The 21,810-nt window shown below is 48.2% G+C and overlaps 1 protein-coding gene across 11 annotated transcripts in view; it reads left to right on the forward strand.

Moving 5' to 3' along the window:
* The window catches only part of TNRC18 (trinucleotide repeat containing 18), a 90,093-nt gene that overhangs the window by 45,135 nt on the left and 23,148 nt on the right, over positions 1 to 21,810 (forward strand). For 7 of the 11 annotated variants that reach the window (XM_073361914.1, XM_073361916.1, XM_073361921.1 and 4 more), the window contains 12 exons: positions 706 to 808; positions 1,581 to 1,786; positions 2,118 to 2,264; positions 3,555 to 3,739; positions 4,735 to 5,158; positions 5,707 to 6,657; positions 7,346 to 7,521; positions 8,883 to 9,019; positions 9,386 to 9,514; positions 11,526 to 11,700; positions 14,099 to 14,462; positions 18,659 to 18,931. In XM_073361914.1, the coding sequence (XP_073218015.1) occupies positions 706 to 808; positions 1,581 to 1,786; positions 2,118 to 2,264; positions 3,555 to 3,739; positions 4,735 to 5,158; positions 5,707 to 6,657; positions 7,346 to 7,521; positions 8,883 to 9,019; positions 9,386 to 9,514; positions 11,526 to 11,700; positions 14,099 to 14,462; positions 18,659 to 18,931 (3,270 nt within the window). The remainder of the gene's footprint in view (positions 1 to 705; positions 809 to 1,580; positions 1,787 to 2,117; positions 2,265 to 3,554; positions 3,740 to 4,734; positions 5,159 to 5,706; positions 6,658 to 7,345; positions 7,522 to 8,882; positions 9,020 to 9,385; positions 9,515 to 11,525; positions 11,701 to 14,098; positions 14,463 to 18,658; positions 18,932 to 21,810) is intronic. The other 4 variants (XM_073361915.1, XM_073361917.1, XM_073361923.1 and 1 more) reach the window with 3 other exon arrangements.

Genomic DNA, 21,810 nt, shown 5'->3' on the forward strand with positions numbered 1-21,810 from the left:
GGCTATTGCTTTTCTGGAGTATCTGTGTCCTAGCTCTCTCCCAACACATGTTGTTGGGCACAGAGTGCTTTTATCAGAGTGGATGCATGCATAAGGTCATAGATTTGTAGACTGTAAGGCCAGAGTGGACCATTGGGATCATCTGGTGTGAACACCTGTACAGTACAGGCCAAAGAACCTGACCCCAGGATGGCTGCTATAGTTCACGCAGATGTTGTGAGCTTTGTGCAGATCGCATAGAATGAAATGCAGTCTGGACTTTGTCTTTAAGAATCGGTTCTTCTTGGACTTACCTCCCTTCTCTTCTACCTTGGCAGACGATTATAGCAGGAGAGTGGAGCGGACAAACTTAGCTAAATTCAGTTGCTTGAAAGTACATATTTCAAACCACACAGGACTGGGATGGGAATAGTGTGAGAAAATAATCCCCAAACCCCAGGGTCCCCATTTAGATAGTGTATTTTGATTGTGTCTCTGATCAACAGACACATTTAAGTCCCTGCTCCCAGACCCGTCACTTTAGCTGATTTTATTAGCTACTTGGGGGCTTAGAGCTGCAACCCTTTGGTGACCCTTTGGTGGGGACGGTGGCCCTTGAAACGCGGGTGCGGAGGGGAGAGGACTTGGCACGTCTCAGACCGGAAGAGGGCTGCTTGTCTTTTCAGGGACAGCACCTGTATTAACTGCTGATTGTTTGTGTCTTAGGGCATGGCCGCTCAGATGATGACTGCGGGGACGACCGCACCCGCCAGAGAGACAGTCACTTCCTGGCTGGGCGTTTGGAGCGAGACCAGGAGAAGCTACTCAGGTGAGGTTCTGTGTTTTGCTCCTTCAGGTGTGAACTAGGCCGTCTTCCAGTGCACATGGGCTTGGGGATGCACCTAGCGACTCATGCTTGAGTGCCTGGCCTTGTACCCTCTTGAGTGAAGTCACAGATGTAGCCAGCTGTGTGGCAGGCACTCGTGTTTGGGCAGAGTCAGCACTTCTGGTGCAGCTCTCCCCTGGGTCAGCAGGGAGCACTGGACTTTAGGACCCCAAGGACAAAGACCAGTCCTTGAGTGGGCTGGGAATTGGGAGTGTAGGGGGTACCTAGAATGCATCCAAATCTGCAGGCATCGTTTGTGTGTGTCTAGAGCTGCCCGAATCAGCAAACAAAAGTATTCTTTCAAACACCCCCACAAAGACTGAAACTCCACGAGACCTTGGGGCACAACCCATAGCTGCTCCAAATGAGAGGCAAGGTGGAGAGAGATGGCTCCGGGTTGACAGAGGAACAGGAGCAGCGCAGGGAACGCAAGCTGAGCCTGCTATTAACCTTCCTCTTTATTCTAAGGGACCCCTGGGCACTGTGTGTGTCCTCCTGGTCTCTCTCTGCGTCTCTCATCCATACTTTGAAGACTGATTCTTGAGGGTTCCAGTAATCTCCAGATGCACTCTCCTCCTTCCCCTTCTTCCCCAGTGCTCTGGTTCATCGCTAATTGACATCCCTTGTGTGCTTCTCAGTCTGTTCCTTTGCCCGTGCAACATGCCCAGTGCTAAGATTGGCTCTAACGATTCTGTTTTTGCCCCCCAATGCCCAGAGAAAGCAAGGAGCTGGCGGACTTTGCCCGGCTGCATCCCTCCAGTTGTGCCACAAATGGTTTGAACTCCAACCTCATGGTGACGGGGGGGCCAACCCTGACTGGCTCAGGGCGCTGGTCTGCTGACCCAGCTTCACATTTGGCAGCTCATCCGTGGCTACCCAGGACGGGCAGCCCTTCCATGTGGCTAGCTGGCCATCCTTATGGTGAGTCTTTCTGGGAGAGGGAGGGTTGTGTGAAGCTCTTGACTTACCCATAAGAATAAAAGAGGAACAGGGTTGCTGTGACCGACCATGATGATTAACGGCACCTCCCTGATTTCAAGAGGGATGTTTCTTGAAAAGACCCCTCTGAAAATAACCTGCAGTATCGCATGCACCTGTAGGTGCTGTACGGCTGCATCCCTGTGGGCAGCTGGACATTCTAGTGTCCCTTCTCTCTCCCTGTCCCCTCATTTGTCCATGTCCAGTGCATGAATGTCTACAGGAGCCCTTGTTGATTGTCTGACCTGAATTTTGATGATGATTCTCCTTCTAGGACTTGGCCACCCATCCTTGCATCAAGGCATGACTCCAGGCTTCCCCCCTAGTATGGCGGGTGCTATCCCTTCTGCCTACCAGTTTGCCAGAGATCCTCAGTCCGGGCAGCTAGTTGTGATCCCCAGCGAGCACCTGCCACACTTCGGTAAGCACTCAAAGAAGATGATTCAGGGGTCCTGTCTTGAAGGAAAATAACCCAAAGCTCAGTGGGGACAAAACAAGGGATGTGATCTACCCCATGGTAACAGACCATGAGTGTACATGTCCAGTATCTAGTAAGAGATGCTGGAGTTTAGAACCTTCGCTCAAGGGCTCAAGTGATAGATGTCTGTCCAGAAGGTGCTCCCTGGCACCTCCCTGTTGTAAGTTTTTCAAGAATAAAATTCTTGGGCAGGATGTGTTTTTTTGTTGAGGCGGGGGCGCTGGTGGTGAAGCTGCATGGCACTGGTACATTGATGGGCAGTGTGGAGGTATTTGTCCAGCTATTAATTCTTTGGACAGCTTTGTGCAAGCCTTGTAGACTATCTCCTTTCCCAGCTTGACGATCTCCTACCGCTCAGTTCTGAAAATGGTCCATTCTGTGGCCCAGCAGGATGGGCTCTGCAGGCTGTGAAGATCTGTGGACCATAGAGTAATAGAAATGTAGGGCTGGAAGAGACCTCAAGAGGTCATCTAGTCCAGACCTCTGCGCTGAGACAGGATATACCTAGGCCATCCCTGACAGGTGTTCGTTCAGCCTGTTCATAAAAACCTCCAGTGATGATGGGGATTCCACAAGCTCCCTTGATAATAGCTTGGGAACTGGGGAAAATACCTGTACCAGGAACTGCTGCTGCTGCAGAGCCTGGGGAAAGATTTGCCACCAGTGCGGTGTCTGGCAGTGTTCTGTAGAGGCTATCCGGTTGTTAACATATTTGCAACTGCTGAAATAATTTACGCCAGTTCTTCAGCTACAACACTGTCTTCCTTATCATCTCTTGTAAAGCCCTGTGAGGCTTGGGGCCTGGCTGTCTGAGAGACTGTAGTTGGGGTCAGCTGGGGGCATTCAAGCTAACAGTTGCTAGATTTAAATGCAAACGTGATGGCGCCATGGAGCCTTTAAGAGTAGGAGGCTCAGCTATGGAACTTCCTTTGCCTCACTGGTCCGACACAGACGAGGTTAGCTGGCCTTTACGGCATGGCCAAGACCCTCTTGTTGGGTGTTGTCTAGATGTGGTGGGGCAGGAGAGTGTGTGTGAGGGGAGAGTTAAGGAGGGGGCGGTACTTAAATTTCTGTGTGAGCTATTAAATTAATCACCGTGCAATCTGGGGAGGGAGTGCAACATAAATCTACAACGAATATTAAACTCACCTCTACAGCTGCTCCATGCACTCCGGTTTTGTCCATTTTATCAGCATGGTTGTGATTGCCTTTGTGTCTTCCCTTGTTCCCTAGCTGAACTAATGGACCGGACACCCCCTCTCTGGCCTGCGATGTACCCTCCGACGAGAAGCACCCTCCAGCATGCTCACCAGCTCCAGCTGCTGTCTCACCAGCAACTGCTCCGGCAGCACGAGTTGTACATACTGCAGCAGCAAGCTGCCCATGCCATGGAGCTCCAGAGGAATGCGCAGCTGGTGGTATGTTCTAAGGGCTGTGGCAAGCAGGGGGGACTCCCCTGTTTTAAAGTGAGCCAACCTCAAAGTCTGTGTTCTTGGGAGAGCAAACTTCAGCAACCTGCCTGCTTTGCGTGTCCCCTGTGTTGAGAGGAAGAGATCTCCTTAGTAATTCCCAGTCCCTAAGGGAACCTCAAGTTCTGGGGGCATTTGGCATGTTCTAAAGAGCCAAGTTCAGATTTTGAACATCCCTGAAGGTGAAGGTGTTAGGAGGCAGGGTTTTGGGGTGGGACCATGTAAGCCAGGGGGTCAGCTCACCAGCCAGTACTGCTTCTAGCAGCAACAGAAGTTCAGATTGTCATCCTACAAATGAGCCAGTGTTGACTCTGCTCTAAACAAAGCTTTCACAGACTGGATAGTCCCTTCCTTCCTTCCTGAGACCCAGGACCCAGTATTGCCAACCCCAAATGTTCAAAAATCACGAGTCAGGCCCCAGAAATCATTAGATTGGCTTATAAGGCATGAGATTTTTATAAAAGTATGTTTGGGGGCTTTTTTTAGTTGCCTTCTTGTTTTTGAACGTTTAAGGTGCATAATTTTCCAAATTAAGACTTTAACGCTAGAAACTTCCTTTTTGTTTTTAAATGAAAGCTGAGATTCTCACATATTTGTGTCACTCCAGGCACTTTAAGAAAAACTTGTCACAAGGTTCATGATAAAAGTCACAAGAGCTGGCAACACAGACCTGTTGCTTGGCCTCTCCTAAAAACCTCTTCCTGTTAAAGCATTTACCTCTGCTCTCTGCAGGTATCTCCTGCCAGACCTTCCACCTGCCTTTTGCAGAGAACCATTCCCAGGTCCTGTTCCTGCATTTCCATCCCTGACTGTGAGGGTTCCTTTTATAGGAAGTCCTGCTTCTGGTCTTGTTTAGTCTTGTAGGACCTTTTTGCTTTGTAGATTCTAACCTGATACCCTAAGAAACATCCTCTCCTGACGCCCGTCTCTGTTTCTTGCAACAGGAGAGGTTAAAAGTAAATGAGCAGCGAGCAGACATGGAAGAGAAGGTTACTAAACGGAGCCTGGACAATGCAAAATCAGGCCTTTCCTCATCCACATCAGGGCTGCTGCACCGAAAGCCACCTGTTCTGTCTCCAAGCTCCTCTACCTCCTACAGCAAGGCTGTGAGTCCACCTCCCCTGTCTCCCAGGGTCTCGCCCGTATCTGTGCTCAAAGCTGAGGTTATCAAAAAGATGGAGGAACCACCTACGCAGCCGGCCTACTCTTATCCTGCCACCCCAAGCTCCCACCCTTCCAGCCCACCCCCTGCCTCTCCGCCCCCTGCCCCTGCCATCCCTCCAAAAGAAGAGGTACCTGAAAACGTGGAGAAGAAAGACTTGGAACTGGAAAAAGAGGCTCCCAGTCCTTTCCAGGCTTTGTTCCCAGGTAAGAGAGCCCTGCTTTGGAAGAGCCACCTTCTGTTTGTGCCTGGCTCGCTCTCTTTCCTCCTCTCCTTGGCTCTTTCCTGCCTCAAACCCTCCCCAAGAGAAGACCAGGTAGGGCCTTCTTAAAGGAAGGCTAATGTGAAAGGACCAGTCAGCACTTGGCAAGTGTGGTGCTAGGATTGATGCATGACATAGCACTATGGGGAAGCCTGGAGCTTTGGTCCTGTATCTTGTGTTCTTGTCTTTCCTTGGGAGGGGTTAGTTCCTCAAGGTTGCAGTCTATTGGGGGAACAGCATGGAGGAGCCCAGCATGGATGGAGTGGAGGCTGAAGTCTCCTCTCGCCCCAGAAGTGGGTTGGGTGAATCTTTTGGTCTTGCATCCTTGGAGGAGGGTGACATCTTGGGCAGAAGGAAAGTCCAATAAGCAACAGCCACTGAGAAGGGTTAGGGGTTGGCAAGGGTGAAGTTGAGTAATCGTGTACCTGCCCCGGGAGATGAGCCCCACTGGCACCAGTCACTGTGTATAGTATTCCTTTGGGTCTCTTGCAGAGATTCCGCCAGGATATCCATTCCAGTCCCTTCCTGCGTCCTTCGGAAGACATTATCCCTACCTCCTTCAGCCCACCGCGGCCTCTGACGCGGACGGCCTGGCTCCCGATGTTCCACTGCCTGCAGAAGGGTCTGAACACATGGAGCTTTCTCCAGAGGTCAAGCCCATCCGCCTGTCTCCATCCAAAATGCTAGAGCCTATTCAGGCTACGGCAGAAGATGAGTCCTTGGAAGACCGGGTGAAAACGGAAGTGGAACTGGACGAAAGCCAGGGAGCTATCTGTGAGCAGGACATAGAGGCTCTGAACGCGGCCTCCTCCAGTGCCGTCCCAGGACAGAACATGGACAGTTGCAACCTCCTGTTGCACCAAGATGAAGCTCTGAGAGCTTTGGAGCAGGAGCAAGAGTCCCTCCAGAACTGTCAACAAGCGTACCAGGTAGCCGTCTGCCCTGCAGAAACAGAGGCAGCAGCTGAAGCTGGGAGCGGGGCAGAAACCTGTTCTGTGCATATGGACTACGATGACTCCCTACCGCACCCGGATAGTGAGCAGCCTGGGCTGGACCTGGCACCCCAAAGAGAGGAGCCTTCTCTAGCCATGGAACTGCAGAGCAGCGACTTGCCCCAGGGGGGAGAGTTTCCTAGCCTGCCTTCGGATGAGGGGCAGCAGGGGTCGGAGATTTCCTTGTATGCAGATGAGGCGATATCCTGTCAAATCCCAGCTCTGGACATCAAGCCAGACGACCCACTGGCCGGCATGAATGCCTTAGTGGCTGCCACAGAGCTGCCTCAGGCTTGTTCCTTGTTGACAACTGGCAATGGCATAACGCAAGCACAGGTAAACCTGGAGATGTCGCCCGGCCTGTCCCTGGAGCACTCCTTCCTGCAAGGGATCACTCTGCTGAGTGAAATAGCAGAGCTGGAACTGGAGAAGAGGAAGCAGGAAATTCAAAGTGAGTTGGGGAAGTGTGCTGTGTCTCCTACCCCTGCAGAGGCTGGGGACCTGGGTCTGCCAGAGCAGCGAGTGCTGCCTCCATAGACAGAATCCCCTCTGGGTAGGTGTGTGATGTATGTCTATCCTCAGCCTTAGCTGTGGTGTCATGGCCAGCAACCCCACAATGCTCCTGGAGTGAGCTTCCTTTATTGCTGATGCTCTAGGCTGAGTTGGGAATCCTGCTCCAAGAGGCTCAGCTGTGGGTGGTGTCTGGACTGTTCTTCCCTGTATCTGCACAGGTTACAGTATGGAAAAGACATGGTATAGAAGTGAAGGTGCACCTCACCCGTATGCTCTTGATGCTGCCAGATAAGCATCCCATTGGCAGCAACGGATTCTGCAGCCATTCAATCTTCTGCATAATGGGCTCCCACAGCTCAAAATGACTCTCATTCCATTGGATCTTGAGGGGATCTTGCCTCCAGTAGCTTCCAGGGAGAGGGAAACTGAGCCTCCCACCAGCTGGAAGGTTTCTGAGTATCCTGCGTGTGGGTTGTAACAGGCTAGATCTCAGGGGTAGGTCAGGGTGGCTGGCAGTGAAGCAGCTGAAGAAGTGCTAAGGCAGAGAAGAGGTTGTTGGCCTCTGATGCCTATGGGAGACGTGCACTTGCCCTTGCTGAATGCTAAATCTTGAATTTTCTCCTAAGCAGGTCCGGAAAGTTGCCTGGTCCGACCGACGCTGGAGAGCTTGCTGGCTGCCAGCACCCATGTGCTAATGGAGGTTCTCTCAGCCCCCTTTATGGAGAGTCTGAAAACCATCCGGCTGCCGCGAGAATTGAATCCCAACAAAAAGTACAGCTGGATGCAAAAAAAAGATGAACCCGTAAGTAGCTCTTCCTGCTGAGCTTGACAGGACATTGTGAACCTACCTAAATGTTCCTCCTCTCACCACTCATCATTCACATAACGTTGTATTTCCCTATTAACATTCTCCTTCTCAGTATGGCAAACCTAGACCTTCCTCCAGCCCTCCTATGTTTGTAGCTGAGCAAAAGTCAATGTGGCGTGATTTAATTTCATTCCTTGTTTGTGTGTGAGCATCACTGATCTCATCAGGGAGGGACACAGCTTTAGAGACTGTGTTTGTAATACAGAGCCAGCAGGAGAAGATCTTACACTCTTTCTTTGGCTGTGAGGACAAACAAAGATGGCGGCAGGCTTCCTCTCCCAGGAGATGGAGTTGCAGATTCTGTAGCACCCAGAGGGTTAGGGTTAGAGGCAGAACGCCCAAGGACATTTTCCCAGCAAACGGTAGCTACGTGTTTTTAAGGTTGGTTGTGTTTTGAGCCATATTTAAATCTGACATAGAGGAGAAAGAGTTCATTGGTTTATCCAGCCCTCTGGCCTTCTCACTTAAAAATTAAAAAAAAAATAGAAGTTATCATTGGTGCCTCAATGTCTCCTAGCAGAGCAGGAGCCTTCTCATGTCAGGCTGAAACCTCCGGCACCAAGTGAGAAATTGATGAATTTGTATGAACCTCCGCACTCCTGCCTGACCAGCAAATCCCACTCCCGCTGGGAGGCTTTGGCCTTAGGGTTGCTTTCCTGAAGTCGCTCATTCGTCTGCCATAAAACATTTAATATTATTATGTTAAACCACAAAAAACCTACAATCAACTGGTTTGGAATGACTCTAGAGCTGTGTCCTGGAGCGGAGGAAGGCATCCCCCTTCCAGGCCCTATACTGCATCCAGCACCTTTCCAACCAAGAAGGATGGGGAAGTGGCTCAGTTTAGATCCTGTCTATTCTGCCCCTTTATCAGCTGGAAGGGACTCGCTGCTCAGCAGTGGTGACCCCTTGCTCCCAGGGGCTGGCCAAGCTGCCTCTCTAGGGCTTGCAGCTCCTACTCACCTGGAGAGTAGGAATTTCCTCATGGTCTCCACATCATAGTACAGAGGACTGCTATGAGGCAACCTGGCCAGCCAGCTAGCTTGTTAAAGCTCCTTCCCTCAGGGGTTAGTATGCAACCTCCATTTGAAATATGACTCTCCTGCCAGTGATAAAATGAGGTAGGTCCCTTCCCTTGTGCAGGTAATATGCCACTAGTTGTCTAAATGGTTGCATCAGTGGAACATCTTGTCCCTTGCTGAGCTGTGGGACTGGGAAGCAATAATGCACTGGTGGCTGACATCTGCATCCCTCCTTCCCCTCACCACCTCTGCCTGTCTCGCCTTCCGCCCCAGATGTATTCCATCAAGTCTGCCATTGAGAACATGGATGCTATGGAGCTGGACTACAGGATGAGGCTGGCAGAGCTGCAGCGGCGCTACAAGGAGAAGCAGAGGGAGCTGGTAAAGCTGCAGAGGCGCAGAGACTCCGAGTAAGTCACACAGATTGCTTTGTTGTTGTGTTTTTTTTTTTGGCTGGGCAACTTCTCTGCCTGCGGGTCCAGGAGAACGTTCTCTTTCCCCAACTCCCCTCCAATGATGCTTCTGCCAAAGCTTTGCAAAGTGCTCCTAGGCTAGTAAAAAGGCAACCCAACCGCCGATGAATGCAACTGGGCATGCTTGGCGTCTCAGGTACCGGTGGTCGGTGGGCGACCCTGTTAGGGAACCTTGGATTTCACGGCTCAGCTTAGCAGTTTGGTGCCAGACAACAGCTCTGGGTTGGCTTTTGGTGGTATAATTGATTTCGTTTTACTTTGCTGTTGCCTTGGCTAACAGTCAAGCGTGTGGTTTTTTTAAAGGGAAAAGCATGACGAGAAAAGTAGAAGCTTGGCAAGAAGAGGCCCTGGAAGGCCCAGGAAGAGGAAGCATGGATCAAGCGCTCTGTTGCCCCCTAAGGAGAGAGGGAAGAGTGACAGCAAGAGCGGAAAGTAAGGCTGGAACATGGGGAAGATGGGAATGTCAGGGTTGTTGCACCACGGGGACGGCATCTCGGACGCAGCGGGGTCCCTGCGTGGCGGTGTGCTGGCAGGGTGCCCCTGTGGCAGCAGGGTTACGGCGTGGCGGTGTGGTAGAAGTGTGTCTCTAGCCTGCTGTGGTGGCGTGCGCCTGTCACTGTAGCAGGAGGGCTGGCGCGGCGTCACGTTGGTGGAGTGTGTCTGGTGCCTCTCGGGGAGGAGAGTGAGCAGGCGATGGAAGGGATCTGTGCAACGCTGAGCCAGGTGAAGAGTGGGGCAGGCGGACAGTGAGAGGAGCTGCCTGAGGCAGGGGCTGTGTCTTTGTATGCGTTCTGTACGGTGACTAGTACACGGTGGCCATCTGGGCGCCACTGCAATCCAGTGAATGTCAATCTATAGTGACGCTAATGGGTTTGATGAGAATGATTTTCACGAATCCGAATGGCTTCTGTTCTGTTTGCTTCCAGGGGTTTTTCTCCTGTGCTTCTGCTCTTTCCTGGCCCTTACTCAGTGGGAGATGGTTTAGCTTGGCTGCTCTCTTTCCTGGTGTCCGCATCATCCTCTCCTGTGGTGCCCACTATTTGCAAGCCCAACAGGTTTATTTGGGCACCTTGCGCAAAGCCCCATTGACCATATTTCTCTGCCCCACATGTTGTCGCTGGTTGAGTCTCTCACAGTGGTAGCTCAGCATGAACTGGCTTCCCAAGCTCTGCATTGTCTTGAGAAGATATTTTCAAAGGCCCAAAGGGGTATTAGTTGCCTAACTCCCATTGACTTTCACATGTCTTTGAAAATCTGCCTCCTTGGTATTTTGCTTCTGTGCTTTGATGGTTGGAAAGGCTTGGGATGTGTCTGGAGTTTTCTTGTGCGTGCATTTCCATTGGGGCCAGTTGTCATTGGAACTGTATGGAAGCCTTGCCCTGGAAGCTAAGCCATGCACGCAACCTGATCCTGTAAAGTGGTGTTGGTTTGGGGGCTAGCAGGGGAATTGAGGTGGGGAAAAGAGGGCTCTCTGCGGCATCAGTGATTTCGCAGCCATGGCAGCCATGAGCTGGATCAGCAGGCTTAGTAGAAAGGCAGGGTTTTTTTGCTTCTACATCCTTAGGTGGTAATTGGCAATGATGGGGATGGGGAACTACAGACAGTGTGCAGGGTAGTTTCAAGAAGGCTTGGCAGTGGCTCTTTAACCATTGGCTCACCTCTCCATCTCCATTCATCAGCTATCTGCTGAAACCAGATGGGGAGCAATGAGACCTGTCCTCCTTGTCTCACCTACTCTTTCCCTGCTCCTTCCCCCCAGAGCTTAGAAAGAGATTGAAGAATCAGACTGCAAGTTACTTTTAGAGAGGGACAGTCTAGGAAAAGTGGATGAACTATTCTGTGTACTAGTTAGTGTCTGTGCCTGAGACGTTTCCCCCCTCCCCCCGACCCTTTTTAAGTTAGTTTTTATCTCTGCTTTGCTGTCTACTCCTTGCTAAAATGCTCATCTCCCATGTGCTCAAGAGCCAGCATCTCAACCTGCATGCAGCCAGTACAACATCTTTCAAGTCCTGGGAAATGGGAGTCTCCTTAGATCTACAGAATCTTAAAAATTAAAGGTGGGAAAAGACCTACATGGTTGTCTCATCCATTCTTCCCCTCCTGGTCCTAACCAGAGCAGATGATTCTCTGCAGCTTTTTTTCCAGCGCGTTATCCAGCCCAGTGAGTGGGTTCCACCACTTCACAGGCATACGGATCTCTGACTTGTGCTGATATTCCAGAGAATGCAAAGGGAGCTCACTGGCACTTCTGTTAATCAGACAATGGGATGGATTCTCAGCCGGTGTAGGTTGATGTAGCTCCACTGAAGCCAGTGGATTTACCCAAGCTGAGGATATAGCCCTAGGTGACCCGTGAGCGCCTTTAACCGGGGAGCGGACCTTGCTAGTGATGTGCCAGGAGGGAAGGGCGATCTCAGTGACCAATCCTTTGCCTGGCTTGCAGACTGAGCAAGTCCTTGCTGCTGTCTGAAGACTCTGAGACCGGCGAGGGGATGAAGAAGAGGCACAAAGGGGCTGTCCCTGAGGAGGATGAGGATGCAGACAGCAGTGGTGGGAAAATGAAAGGGAGGAGCCAGAGCTGGGATGACCATGATGCAGCAGCAAGCTTTTCAAATGAGGTCAGTACTCTTGTGGTGTGTGTGGGGGCTGTGCTCTAAAGGAAGAGGCTGCATGGTCTCATGGATGGGGCATTGGCTTGGAATTCTGGAGACTTATGGGGGTCTGTTCCTAGCTCTGCTACTGCCTTGTTGTGTGACATTGGGAATATCATGTCACCTCCCTGAGCCACCATTTCCCCTCCCACCCTTAGCCTGTCTTGCTTGTGTAGATTGGATGTTCTTTGTGGCACAGACAGTCTCAGACTACATGTGTGTGGACCTAGCATCCCCAATCTCAGCTGAAGCTTGTAGGTGCTTCTGTATAAATAATATGAGTATGCATCACTGTCCAAGAGGCTAGAGCAGGGATGGGCAAATTTTTTGGCCCAAGGGCCACATTGGGGTTGCGAAATGGTATGGAGGGCCAGGTAGGGAAGGCTGTGCCTCCTGCAACAGCCTGGCCCCTGCCCCCTCCCACTTCCTGTCCCCTGACTGCCCCCCTCAGGACCCCTGACCCATGCAAACCCCCCTGCTCCTTGTCCCCTGACTGCCACCTCCCGGGACCCCCCCGTACATCCGGGACCCCACCACCATCCAACCCCCCTCTGTTCCTTGTCCCCTGACTACTCCCTCTTGGGAACCCCTGCCACTTATCCAACTCCCCACCCCCTTGCCATGCTGCTCAGAGCGGCAGGGCTGGCTTATTGGAAGGCGGATGGGCACAAGCCGCGCTGCCCGGCAGGAGTGGTGGGCCAGAGCGCTGTCCGCATGGCGGCGTGACTGCGAGGGAGGGGAGACAGCGGGGGAGGGGCCGGGGGCTCGCCTCCGCGGCCAGGAGCTCAAGGACCGGGCAGGACAGTCCTGCAAGCTGGATGTCGCCTGCGGGCTGTAGTTTGCCCACCTCTGGGCTAGAGAGAGAAATTGGCAGCAACCTAACAAATTTCAAAGCAATGTTCTTCGTGTTCTTGTTAGAATGATGTGTTCCTCAAGGCTGGTTTCAGAGTAGCAGCCGTGTTACTCTGTATTCGCAAAAAGAAAAGGAGTACTTGTGGCACCTTAGAGACTAACCAATTTATTTGAGCATAAGCTTTCGTGAGCTACAGCTCACTTCATCGGACGCATACTGTGGAAAGTGTAGAAGATCTTTTTATACACACAAAGCATGAAAAAATACCTCCCCCCACCCCACTCTCCTGCTGGTAATAGCTTATCTAAAGTGATCACTCTCCTTACAATGCGTATGATAATCAAGTTGGGCCATTTCCAGCACAAATCCAGGTTTTCTCAACCCCACACACAAACCCACTCTCTTGCTGGTAATAGCTTATCTAAAGTGACCACTCTCCTTACAATGTCAGACATTCTTGTTAAACCCTGGATTTGTGCTGGAAATGGCCCAACTTGATTATCATACACATTGTAAGGAGAGTGATCACTTTAGATAAGCTATTACCAGCAGGAGAGTGGGGTGGGGGGAGGTATTTTTTCATGCTTTGTGTGTATAAAAAGATCTTCTACACTTTCCACAGTATGCGTCCGATGAAGTGAGCTGTAGCTCACGAAAGCTTATGCTCAAATACATTGGTTAGTCTCTAAGGTGCCACAAGTACTCCTTTTCTTTTTCCTCAAGGCCGAATACAAAGTCCATTACACCTAGTCAGGATAATATTACTGCCTGCACAGTTACTTTAATTAGTACTGCTATTAATTGACTAAATTAAAAATATTTTGAAGTAGCAAGGCAATACTGACATGGTTAAAATATAACAGCATTGCTAGCTCTCACAATTGCATTACGAGTCTCATGATATCTTTTCCGCTTTATGCATCCGATGAAGTGAGCTGTAGCTTACGAAAGCTTATGCTCAAATAAATTGGTTTGTCTCTAAGGTTACTATTGGTTACTCTAATCACAAGTACTCCTTTTCTTTTTACGATATTTGGAGTTTTTCTTAAAGCCCCTGATCCTGGAGTCAAGTGATTACCCAAGACTCTCAGCTGTCATTTTTAAAAATAAGTACGTTTTTGGCCCTCATGTCTGTGCAGTAAAGCTTGGATACATGCCCTGAGTGTACCCTGATGGTTCAAAATTCAGATGGCAAATAAAAAGAACCCAAAATGTTGTATTAATTTTTTTAAAAAACTCATGATTTTGGTATGCCTGGTACCAGGTACCACAAGGCAAAGCATACTTTCTGTACCACCTTGGGTGTGGCACATCCCCATGGAAATGCCCTTGGAACGTCAACCCTAAGGAGACTGTGCAGAGGCCACAGCCGGCTATGACAACAAAGGGGTTACGTCGTCCCTTACTAGGCCGTGTTGTTTTGGAGTGCCCAATGACCCGAGGTCAGGTTCGTCGGGAGAATCAAGGCTCAGGGGTAGTCATATGTGGTCATTCTCTCTCCCTCCTCTGCAGCTGAAGATCAAGAAGAAGAAGGTGGCGTCAGATCAGGAGCAGCTGGCAAGCAAGCTTGACAAGGCCCTGTCCCTCACCAAACAGGACAAGCTCAAATCCCCCTTCAAGTTTGCAGACTGCTCTGGAGGGAAACAGAGAACCAGTGGAGGCGGCAGCAGATATCTGTCACCCCATGAGCACCTGCCGGGCAAGGACGAGAAGAGAAACCTGGCCAAGAGCTTGAGCCTGGCGCTGAAAAGTGTCAAGGAAGGTAAAAACAAAATGGCCACCAAAATGAAGAAGATGGAGGTGGGGTTAAAGGTCAAAGGTCAGCTGAAGGTTTCCCATTCACCAGCAATATCGGAAGTTAGCAGCTACTCCTATAGTAAGTAACCTCTGATTTCTCTTCAGTGTGAATGGTTCCTGGGCTTTGTGGGAGCTTTTAGCCTTTAAGTGGCGGCATCTCAGGTCTATTGGAAATGGACCTGATTTTGCTTTCCTGTGAAAGTCACCTCCTCCCTGGCTGACTGTAGAACTGACCGGGCAGGCTCTCGGTGCTTGTTTGGAGTGAGTTTACATCGTGGTGGTGAGGATGGGGTGTCATTTGTTCCAAAGGCAGTGAACGCTGAGAGCATATTGCACATCTTGTGCTGGCTGTTCTGCCTCTGTTGGGTTGTGCTGACTTTACAAAGCAGGGAAATACACCATTTCTGTCTGGAGCTGTGGACTGTCTAAGTCCTGAATGTTCCTCTGCCTTCAGGCTACACCTGCCATGTATCCCTGCTTTCTTTGCTGTTATGTGCTCTCCATTCATCTGCAAGACCGGTCTTCAGGGTTTCTGCTCCAGGGATTGACTAGTAGTTGACTTAGTCCCCTAAAAACCAGGTGATATGTAGAGTTGACCGTAGGTATATGCTAAGGAGACAGCTATCAAAGGCAATGTTTATAAGATGTTCTGGGATAACACTGAGAATGCTATGGTCATTTACAAGCCTGTCCTTTCTGGCCATTTGGTCCCTGGTCTCCTCTAAACACATTTCCCTGTTCCTGCCCAGCTGTCTAACCCAGGCATCATCAGGTCTCATTTGTACCCCAGAATCTTTTATGTTGTGTGCAGCTCCCCCTTTTTTGAAGCAGTGCTGCAGTTGATGCAAAAGATTATGGCTTTGGGCAGGAAGTTTCCTCATGCATACAACTAAGAGGAGCCAGGGACACCCTTTGGAAGAGAAAAGGCCACAGACTGAAGATGGGGTTGGGTTGGTGGAGGAAAGGGAACAATGAGTGAGCAAAATGCTCGGTGGAAGAGGGCAGCACTAGTTAATCGCCTAGGGAATAACTAGCCCTGTGCATATGTGCACAGCGTTCTACGCTCATGCCAAACGTTACTGCCCAAAGGGGACAGGGTGCTGTCAGCTATGAGAGTGGAACCAGCCTAGCCACAAGACTCTCATAAATCCTTCCCTTTCAGGTCATTCCCTGGTAAGGACTTCATTGTCTTGCTGCTGGTCTTAATTGTCTGACTGCTGTCCACTTTTATGTTGGACAAGAAGTAAAAGTAGTGCTCCCGGAGCAAGAGAAAAGGAGAGCTGGGGAGAGTGTCTGGGAAAGCAACAGGATCTCAATTTCCTTTGCTTGCCACCTGGTGCCATAGGAAGAGGGGAAAAGATGCTACCAAAATAAGAAAAGCTAGGAGGGGACACTGTCTCTAACAGCTCAGACAGAAGTCTGGGTGGGATGCAGGGCAGAGGCCTCCTAGGTTTGGGGGACTTCTTAGGGAGCGGGTCAAAATCATGTGTGCTTAATTTTTTGTTAAGGTTTGAAAGTAAATTTATTTTACTGTTATGCAGCTTCCAAAGTCCTGTGTTAAAACCCTTGTAGGGTTAAATGTGCATGACAAATGTATATCCCGGTACCAGCAGCTAGAGATCCCACTAATGGAGAAGGAGATTCTAACAGTTCTCTAACAAAATAAGCATGTTAAATAAAATTAGCCATTTAATTGGCAAAGTAAAGGGGTAGCTGCTATAGCCTGTAGAAGGCAATGCCTCTTACAGCCTCCTGCAATGATGCATTATCCACTGAGGAGCAGCTTGTTTTCCCTGGAAAAGGTTACTGAACCAGGAATGTCCCAGTGGCTCCCTTGAATTAGGCATAATGAGTTGATGGAAGTGGGGGCTTGGGCAGATGGCATTGTTATGTCTGGGGAGTTTGGCTCTTGTCCTAGAGAGGTGAGGCACATATTCTGCTCTAGTTGCATCAGTGCTGAGTACCAAAGTTCCTTCCCATGGAATTATAAACCAGCGCTCCAGGGGAGCATTTGCCTGGTTCTCCTCCTGTCTGCTAAACTTTCATTGCACACAGTGCATGTCAGCTCGTGCCCTCTCTAAATCGGTGTGGGGAACACGGTGATTAATTAAGCACCACTGAGTGAAATGGCTCCTCATTCAGTGGCTATATTCAGTGCACAGAATTCTTCTGCTGCAGTGACACAGAAGCCCCATGTTCCGGGAGAAGGTGTGATCCTCCTCCCCCCCCGCCCCTCCTTAACAAGGGACTGTACACCAGATTTTTGCACTTTGGTTGAGTTGAGGGCAGGATGAGTATACATAGGTGTCTTTTGCTGTGTGTCAGAAACTGGCCTATAACCAGAGAGGTGGGTAGATTTCTTATCTCAGAGAAGGATAAGTGGTAATGGTGCCAGACCCTTCCATATCCTGCTCCAACCTCCCAATTTTTACCTATAGTCTTAAAAAGGCTTAAGACCCCTAGACATTCCCCACACCCTAAAATGAAGAATGATGCATGACCAGGACTGCGGTGGGAAAGCAGCTGCTGATTCTAACCAGTTGGAACTGTCCCCACTATAGCATTCATTACACTTTGGAATTAATGGTGCATTCATGAGTAGGGATGTAACGGTTCAAATCCACTTTTATTGGATCCATTGGGTACCAAATACTTTGTTGCTCCACTCATCAGATACTGTTTGGAAATATTGGACAACATCTCATCATTATGTGCCCATGGGAAAATGTCATCTGTGTAAAAACATAGACACCCAGCCAAAGCAGAGTTTATCACCAAGACTCAGGAAGAACTCCAAAAGCTCTGCCCCCTTTGGTGTCACTCCAACATAGCTCACAATGGAGGCCTCGCTCCAAGTTTTCCACCATGCAGTTTGAACAAAGATTGATCAATCAATCAACCAATCATCAGATGTAGTGTGTGCTATCCCTATCATGAGTTATGAGTTATGAGGAGAGGCTGAGGGAGCTGGGATTGTTTAGCCTGCAGAAGAGAAGAATGAGGGGGGATTTGATAGCTGCTTTCAACTACCTGAAAGGGGGTTCCAAAGAGGATGGCTCTAGACTGTTCTCAATGGTAGCAGATGACAGAACGAGGAGTAATGGTCTCAAGTTGCAGTGGGGGAGGTTTAGATTGGATATTAGGAAAAACTTTTTCACTAAGAGGGTGGTGAAACACTGGAATGCGTTACCTAGGGAGGTGGTAGAATCTCCTTCCTTAGAGGTTTTTAAGGTCAGGCTTGACAAAGCCCTGGCTGGGATGATTTAACTGGGAATTGGTCCTGCTTTGAGCAGGGGGTTGGACTAGATGACCTTCTGGGGTCCCTTCCAACCCTGATATTCTATGATTCTATGATTCTATCGTTTCCTGCTTCATTATGTCAAAATACCTTCATGGGGCTGGATTCATGTACAAATAAGGATCAGGGCTAGGTATATTCATCACCCTCTAGAACAGACAAATACATCCTGTCTGACTCTTGGCACCAGTGAGTTTTGAATGAATGTATGCACTGGAGATTTTTTGTTGTTTTTTACAAAAATCAAACTGGATTTTTATTTGGTGGGGCGTTCCAGGAGCAATTTGGGGGATGAATATATGTGCTTCTCTTGCAGATTTCTTTGCTAAGGAATAGGGATGCCATAGTAAGAATAGCACTAATGAAACCCTTTGTGATTTAAGAAGGTTCCCCTCCCCCAGCTTCCAACATTATGCAGTTGGGCGTTGGCATTTGTCAAAGCCGAATGCTTTAAGAAGGTTGGAGCTTTTCAGAACCCCCTTTGCCCAGCACACAATGAGTCTGCTGTACAGCATACTCTTAATTGGATGAAATTTTGAGAAAAGGCTAGTTCTCACAAATGTAATGAGTTTTCCATTCTGAGATAAATCTAAAATAGCTCAAGACTTGTAGCTTAAAATAAGCAAAGACCTATAAAGTTTGTACTGGACAGTGTGTGCTGACTTCTGAAAGGTCTGTGTAGAGGCCTTGTAAAATGTTTATTATTGTTTTATGTCGGTTCCTGTGTACCAAATCACAAAGTAATGATGGCTTAGGACTGCAATAGGCAGCTAGAATTGAGGTGCATCATCCGAGCCATTGAGGGGAAGCTTGCACAGCATTGGCTCCACACAGCATCTGATCCATTCTGGCAAGCATTTTCAGTCTCTCGTTTTCATGGGCACTGAACTGTCACAAGTTTAAGACAATTTAAAAAAAAAAAAAGCCACAAGGAAGTGAATTGACTTAATGTTATTTAAAAACTACTTTGACTGCAGATACGGACTCAGAGGAAGATGATGAATCCCTGAAGGACGAGTGGCCTTTGCAGTCTCCATCCAGCTCCAAAGCGAGGCCACCCAGTCTCTACAGTGTAGGGGCCAAAAAGAGCAGCCAGCAAGGTGGAGGTCTCAAGCCAGCCAAGAGGGGCATGCCTGCCACTAGAACTCTGAAATCTAAACAGGCCGCAAGCAGCAAGCAGCAGTTTTGCTTGCTGCTTCGGGAGACTGGATCTTCATTCAGTGACTCTTCGGAGGACTCATTCGATCAAGGTTACTAGATTATAACAAACACAAAACAAAAACAACACTTATCTTCCATGTTTGCAGAGTGAGAGAGAGAGTGAGAGAGTACATGTGTGAGAGAGAGAGATGGCGACACTGAGGTCAGCCATCTTTGATGGTCAAAGTAGGGGCGGCCATCTTTGTCCTTGGCAGCGTAGGCTGCTTTATCACTTATCATTTATTTTTTATTTTTTTTATACTTGTATCATTGTGATATTATTATTGGCTGGCTCTTTTTAGAGCTTTTATATCGACTGGATTTTAGGCTCCACCTTTCCCCAGCTTTCCTCTTACCCTTCCTCCCTTCTGTTCCCCCCTCCCTCTTTTCCTTGCTGCAGCTGCTGCCACCACCATTTATATTATTTTTAAAAAAAAAATTATATTATTTTATTTGGCCTGGGCCTTGTAGCGGTTTGGAAGGAGCAGTTTGGTTTGGTTTATAATGGGATTCTGTTGTGTGGGTGTGTGACGTGATGTTTGTACTGCGATTTGGTATACCAAGCTTTATTAAACATATTGAGTTCATTTTTAACTAAACCTGTGTACCTTGTCTCTCTTGCTGTGTCTCTTATTAGGCGATTTAGAATGCCGCTTCCACTTCATCCCGCTCTGCCTACCCCTTCCCCCACTCCCACCAAGTAGAACTGGAATTAACATAGTCTTGGGCGCGCTCTATTATTCAAATATCCCTGATAGCATTGGCACTTGCTACGATTTCCAGGATGAAACGAACAGATGTTGTTCTCTCCCCCACCACCGCCCTGCTTTTAATTTCATTTATATTTTGCATAGGTTGTTCATTCTGTTTTTTTCCTAACAGAATCTTTTGAGGCAGACACTAAAATATTAATTATTTATTTCTATTCTTTATCTTTCTGCTTCAAAAGGCTTAGTGTATGGTCTTACAATATTTAAAACTCAAAGTTTATTTATTTTTCTTTTATTTAATATATATATATATATATCTATTTACACACACACAGAGCGCACATTTTTAGAGGAAAAAAATCTTTATGGGTTATAAATTTTTCAGATCCTGTACTTTAACCCACAAATGCTCAAGAATGTGGAAATTTAGTGCACTGAATTTGATTCCGCTGGAGGAAAGTTCTCTTCCCCACCCCAACTCCAAAATATTTGGCTTATTGTCTGCCCGCCGTTAGCTGTTAAGTGGGAAAAGAGGTCCCATGAAACTTTTCCTCAAGAGACACAAGGTGGTTTCTCTTTTAGAACACACTCATTAAATAATAATCATGGGGGGCAAAGTCATTTTAGTGAGCCCTGGAATTTTGAAGCTCAACTCCCAAAAGAAGGTAGCTCACCTGTATAGATAAGTGAGGGAAATGTAGTTCCCAGTTGTTAACAGCAAAGTAATAGGGTAAAAGAGTGTTGTAAATTTGATCATAGTGTAGCAAAATCCTTGTAGCCATTAGTTTGTCTCAGAGAGCTGCTGCTTGTTAGGGTTTTGTTTGGGTTTTTTAAGCTTTTGATCTGATTATCCTAACCTCTCCTCTCTTCTCTCCCCTAGACCCACCTTCCCAACAAAAACAAGTTACCCATTTTTAAGAATCAGAACACAACGTAAAAGCTAGAGAACATTAATTCAGTTCTGAAATGAGCTTGCTGATGCATTTAACAAAAAAGAAAACCCATAAGAAAGAACGAATGTTTCAGAGAAGAGACGTTCTATTCCTTAGAGAACCTGAAATGATCCAGTGTTGGTGGATTGCCTTTAAGGGCATGGGCTCTGTGTTTTCCATGAAGAATCGGATTTAGCTTCCATTCAGTTTTACGTCTTTTCCCTCCCCCACCTGCTTCTTAATTTTTTTTTTAATTTTTTAAATTTTTTTTTGCTGCTGCTGCTGTTGGAAATTTTGAGGATATCAATCCCTTTTAGACACCAAGTTCTTGAGGTTTATCTACCCAACTTGTTCCAGAAAAAGCAGATAGATAACTTGTCCAGAGACTTAAGAACCCAAACTGGCCGTGGGAATATTTTCAAGCATTTTATCTGTTTAAGATCCTGATTTCAGAGAGGGCAGGGAAATCTGGAATAAGGGTGGGAAGGAAATGGATTTAATTAAAAAAAAAAAAATCATTCGCTGGTGTCATTAGTGGTGGGAAGACAAAATGCAGAACATTGGGGAGGGAAAGGGAAGTTTGGTGGGGGAGGGAGGAGGGATTATTGATTCTGGGTTTCCTGCAAATGAATCTTTTCTCTGAAGCATTTCTTTAAGGGATATTTGGGTAATAGGGTTTCTAATGGCTTTCCCTGATACTAAAACGATTAATAACCTCAGCTTTTCTGGAAGTGCTCGCTTTCTTCTTGCAGCTGCTTGGCCAATCCCTTCACCCCTGACCCCTATCCATGATGCTTTGAATGTCTGTATCGGTCTCTTGCATTTGCTCTCACGCTGCACTAAAGAAGCAAAGTGATTGGCTGGGAGTAGGGCAGACACTGCTCAGCGAGGGGTCACTAACCATGAACCTGAACCTTGACCATTGTTATGTAGGTAGGCAAAATACCTTTTCTTTATGTCATCTGTAAATCTGAGACATTTCGCTGTTAACCCCATTAATAATAACATTTAGACGTTTGCGTTTTCTGGGTTATTTTAATTTGAAGATGATCAATGTCCACTTTGATTTCTTTGTTATGAAGAATCTTGCAAGGAAGCTTTGCTTGAGTGTGCATGTGTGCTGAGGACTCCAGAAAAGCCTTACAATTGTAAAACTTCCTCATGGAAAATCTCTTTCTCCCAAGCAAAAGGAAGGACTTAGTAGGCAGGGTGTACCCAATATAGGAAGCTATACCACTTCCTCTAATGGTACTGCCCTTGTCTTAAAGGAATTTCTGGGGCCATGAT

The sequence above is a fragment of the Lepidochelys kempii genome, chromosome 10 (assembly GCF_965140265.1).
Source record: "Lepidochelys kempii isolate rLepKem1 chromosome 10, rLepKem1.hap2, whole genome shotgun sequence".
In the NCBI taxonomy this organism is placed as follows: Eukaryota; Metazoa; Chordata; order Testudines; family Cheloniidae; genus Lepidochelys; species Lepidochelys kempii.